The sequence below is a fragment of the Populus nigra genome, chromosome 4 (assembly GCF_951802175.1).
Source record: "Populus nigra chromosome 4, ddPopNigr1.1, whole genome shotgun sequence".
Classification (NCBI taxonomy): domain Eukaryota; kingdom Viridiplantae; phylum Streptophyta; class Magnoliopsida; order Malpighiales; family Salicaceae; genus Populus; species Populus nigra.
This window is the reverse complement of record NC_084855.1, coordinates 6,923,414-6,928,431: the sequence shown is the minus strand read 5'-3', so window position 1 is coordinate 6,928,431 and position 5,018 is coordinate 6,923,414. Positions and strand designations below refer to the sequence as shown.

At 32.4% G+C, this 5,018-nt stretch overlaps 1 protein-coding gene across 1 annotated transcript; it reads right to left on the bottom strand.

Moving 5' to 3' along the window:
• Positions 1-1,241: 1,241 nt before the first annotated feature.
• Positions 1,242-2,498, bottom strand: LOC133691274 (F-box protein AUF2-like). Its single transcript, XM_062111704.1, has one exon. The coding sequence runs from the start codon at positions 2,364-2,366 to the stop codon at positions 1,395-1,397; it is 972 nt and encodes a 323-aa protein (XP_061967688.1). The 5' UTR covers positions 2,367-2,498; the 3' UTR covers positions 1,242-1,394.
• Positions 2,499-5,018: the final 2,520 nt, after the last annotated feature.

Sequence of the window (5,018 nt, the reverse complement as noted above, 5' to 3'; positions counted from 1 at the left end):
AAGCACATGCATTTTGGGGCTAACAAACAAACTGCGTAGGGCAGTAGAATTGAGTTTTTTTTCTCTCGTAATACCACAATCAACAAAAGAAATCTGGAAACGATAAGTATCTTTTACTATTCTAACACAATCACAATTTGATAAAGTTTTTGGGAGAATGACATGTTAGAAAAGTATCAAGGAAATAATACAGTTTGAATAAACCCAACGGTTATTTCAAAACTATGTCTCATTTCTATTAATTAATATATATAAAAATCAACCTAAAATCTAATGAAGATATGATAACTCTATAGGTAAGATTCAATGACTAAGAAAAAAAAGAGGATAACCTAAGATAATAGGAGAGAGGATGAGAAAAGAAAGCAAAGGTCACTAAAAACACACCAAGACTTTATTTTTGATATATATGATATTATTAAAAAGATCTCGACAAGATTATTACATCCACACCTTAAAAGATCATCAAACAAGATCTTAATTGGTTATGGATTAATTTAAAGTTAATCATGACCTCGTTTGATGGTCTTTCAAGATGCAGTTGGAATCGTATTGTTGAGATCTTTCAAACAATACTGAATGTTTCGAAAACAGAACTCCGATGTGTTTCCAATGACCCATTTTTTCTTTTTCTTTTTTTCTTTCTCATTTTTCTATCTGGTCATATCGGCTTATCTTCTCTCTTTCTTGGGTATGGTATCTTGAATCTTTATCTCTATTGTTCATTGAATTTTTATAAATCTTAGGTTGACTTTTATTCAAGTTAATTAATTTGTATAATATAGGCATTTTAATTTTCATTAAACAACCGAGAATAGTTATTATATACAAAATTGATATTCAGAAATATAATTGTGTTTACACTATGCTATTTTCAAAATACTTTTCAAACATGTAACATTCTTCCAAAACTTTGACCAAACTATCATTTTTCAAAACAAATTCCTATAATAGTAGGAGAAGAAGATGAGAGAAATAGCACAGTTGCGCCGCTGCACCAATGACACAACAAAAATACTAACACGACTTTGTTACGATACGTGTTGCTGGTATACTTGCTATACCTGCAACAAGGTTGTGGAAGTGGAGTAGAACAACCACCTCTTTTTTTTTCTCCGCCACCTCAAAGTAGCGGGCACAAGCAACCAATCCTAAAAGTTTTGAATTAAAAGTAAATTAAACCAAGTGAAAATGACCAGATCGCCCCATCCAGCCATTCAAATAAAATATCAAACAAGAGATGCAAATTCAATCGATCTGCTAAAATCTTCATTAACTATAGTTTTTTTTTAAAATATAAAAAATATATACAGATAAATATAACCTCAATTATAAAATTCTAAACTCAAAACAAAAAAAACCAACAGCAATTGTTTCTTAAAAAAGAAAAAACATTAGAAGGAATTCATTTCCAATAAATAACTCTCATTCTTAAGAAGTACCTGTACAGCTTCTCCATAAATCCCACCACCAAACGCACCTAATGCCAGCTCAGCATCCTCCACATCACCACCACCGTTACAAGGCCTCACCACCACCAGAGTCACACCTTCCACCCAAACTCCATCCTTCAACTGCACTCTTTGCTCGTGCCTCATCCTCATCCTCACACTTGGCACCACCGTCCGCCTCCCCTCCTCCTGCCTATCTACTCCGCGCGCCGCCACCCCACTCTCCTCCCTACACTCCCTCAACCCTTCCTTCTCCATCGCCACCGTTCCTTCCCCTTCTCTGTCCACCAGCACCAACCTCTCCATCTCCCGATGCTCCTTAACGACGTCGTTCAACAGATAATGCCTCGCCGATGCCGCAATCAACGCACTTATTGTCCACACAACCCTTCTTTTTAAACCTCCCGCGAAATCAATATCCACCTCAGCATTATTTCCCTCGGAATTTGCTACGCGGCGAAACCCGAGAACAACGCAGCTTTTCAACGACTTACCGAATTCAGCTCTCCATTTGATAACGGCCCCTTTCTCTAATTTCAAGTCGCCAGCTGGCAGTTCGATTTGTAGGTCACGGATCCGGTCGAACTGGTTGAGGATACGAGCCGGGGAGTTTTGGGTTTGGTTTCGGGCTGTGGGTTTCGTGTCGGGTTTGAGGAGATCGTGGATGGATTTGAGGAGATATTTAAGGAGAGTGAAGAAGGAGCCGGAGTCCGACTCGGGTGAGATGACGCAGTCGACTTTGAGAGAGAGGGATTCAGTTTGGGGGACGAGTGAGTTGAAACGTTTCGAAACGGAACGGCAACAGATGAGGGTCTTGATGTCGGAAATCGAGTTGAAGATGAGGAGGATTAAGGAGTCGGGGAGTCGATCAAAGCCGTTCATTGCTTCGATTATTTGATTCTTAATGATGATCATTCGATTTGGATTTAGGATTAGATTGGATTTGTTCTGCGTGGTGTTGTTGCCCAGCTTTTGCTTTTTTTTTTCTTTTTTTATGGAAAGAAGACTTGAGAAGAAGAGAGAGAGTGGGGTTTTTTAGATGGAACTATGGTAACAAGAGCGTGCTTTAATTTGAGGATGGTTGTAAATTAAGAAAATTAAAAAATTAAATTGAAAAAATTGAACCATAAAAAAATAATTAAATTATTAAAATTTTAAAAAAATTTATTGGTTTTGTTGGGTTTTAATTTTATAAATTGAAAATTGAAAAAATCAAATTAAAAAACTAAAAAAAACCGAGCCAAATCAAAAAAATCAAGTCAAATAAAAAAAATCAAATTAAACTAGAAAAAACTAAACCAAATTAGTTTAAATTAATTTTTATTTAAAAAAATCAAACCAAATCAAACTAAATTTAAATCGATGAGTTTAAATCGATTTTGGTTTAGTTTTAATTTTTTAAATTTTTTTTTTAATTTTGTTATTTTTTTTCATTTTTAAAAACAAAATTAACCCAAATTAATCATCTCTACCTTTTTACTGTTGTTGGATTGTGGGACCCATTTCACTGTTTGTTTTCCCGGAAAAAAGTGTACGACGCCGGTTTTGGAATTTAAAAGCTCGGTGCTGGCTGATTAATTTAATTATTATTTTGAGCACTGTACATTATCAACAACTGGGATCTACCACATGGAAGCTACGTGGCGCTAATCCTAGGCCCACAGCCAACTGTGATACACTGATACAGTGATACTGGGTATGGCGCACCCTTAGCAACAGATTTTATATGGCTTTTATAGTGGGCTTTTAAAAAGTGTAGTGCTGGCAGGGAAGAAAATAACAACCAAGCAGGTATGTTTTTATTGTTTTAAAAATATTTTGAAAAAAAAAATAAAAATTTTTATTATTTTATTTATTTAAAATTTATTTTTTAGAGGTTTTCTTAATCATTTTAATATATTAATATAAAAAATAAAAAATATTATATCAACATGTTTTTAAACAAAAATTATTTTAAAAAATAATTATTAACAACCCACACTAAATATATTCTGTGTTTGATTTAGCTGAATGGTTTGTGACATTCTTAATATGACAAGGACAAAAAAATAACGATTTTTTTATTATTATTGAACGAAATTATAAAATCATTAGTTAATTTTATTTGCCCCAAGAATATCATTTGATTTGTTTATGTTAGAGACACAATTGTCAATAATTATTGATTTGAGACATTGGCTTTTTTTTTAATTAACGTGGGTGTTCGGGCCAGCTTGCGTGTATCTTAACTAATTCCACGAGCCCTGAAGTTAATGATCATGTAAACTTCTAGTGGCTTTCATATTAACAACCACAAGGCTCAAAAATAAGATCATAGGGAAAACAAATCTTTTAATCTCAAATTTTTACCATTAAACTACTTACTAGATGATTAAGATATTGGTTTTTTCATAGAATCGGTGGTTGCTCTCATAAGAAGAATTATTTTGAATCATAATCATTGTTTAATTAACTGTGGAAGTCTTGAAGCATAACAATTAATTAGAGGCTATTAACGTAATCTTTGTTTTTGTGATTCAATCTATGTTTTATGATTTTTAAATTTTTTTATTTATTTAAAATTATTATTTTTAGTGTTTTTAAATCGTTTTTATATAAAAATATTTTTTTAAAAAATATTTTTTATATATATTTTAAAAATTAAAAAAATTAAAAAAACAATCATTACCCAAAACCCAGACACCTTCGTTAACAACTCCACCACTTCGTAATTTGTTTCCCCTACCGTTCGTGTATAAAAAATCCCAGATGTATACTAATAGTATTCTCTATGATAGATCGATTGGGAAAAAAAGAAGAAGAAACCACCATCGAGCTGGAGCATCTTCCCCAATGGAGCGAAGCCCCGTCAGGGAGGGGGAGAGATTTTGAGAAGTCATTGGAATAATTATATGTTCTAAAACAAATGGTTTTACCGGAAAACATATGGCCCAGATAAATTGTTGGGCTTTGGTTTCATATCAGCAAAATGAAAGCCCAATATCCAGAGCAGCCAACTCTCGAGCACCTCTAGAAACATTGAATCCCTGGCTGCCACTGGAGATCGAGAAAATGCCGCGCCAAAACTTACCATGAAACTATGTTTTTTATTTTAGTTATATTCTTTTATGGATTAAGCTTGGAGTTATAGTAAAAATATTAAATTAAAAAATAAATAAACCAACACTAGATTCAAAATAATTTTTATTTTAGTATAAATGTTCATTTTACTCAATTTTTAATCCCTGTATTAAAAAAATAAAAGAGGAAAACTTGTTAAAAAAATACAAAAAGAGATATGTTGTCATGATTTTGAAAATTAAAATTGTTAAGCTTGGTGTCAAAGAATTACATTCAACAAGAAGACTTTGATGATAGTGGTTTTTTACTTTTATCTTTCTTGAAAAAGTAATCCAACTTGAGAGAATTTTTGTTTTGGTTTTATTTTGGGTTTCTTAGCAATTTATGAGTGTTTTGAATGATAGATCAGCTTACTAATGTTTATAAGATGTTTATTATATGTTTTTATGTCAAAATAGGTTAAATATAAAGTCTTGAATCCAATAATATCTTATCTCAATTTTAACC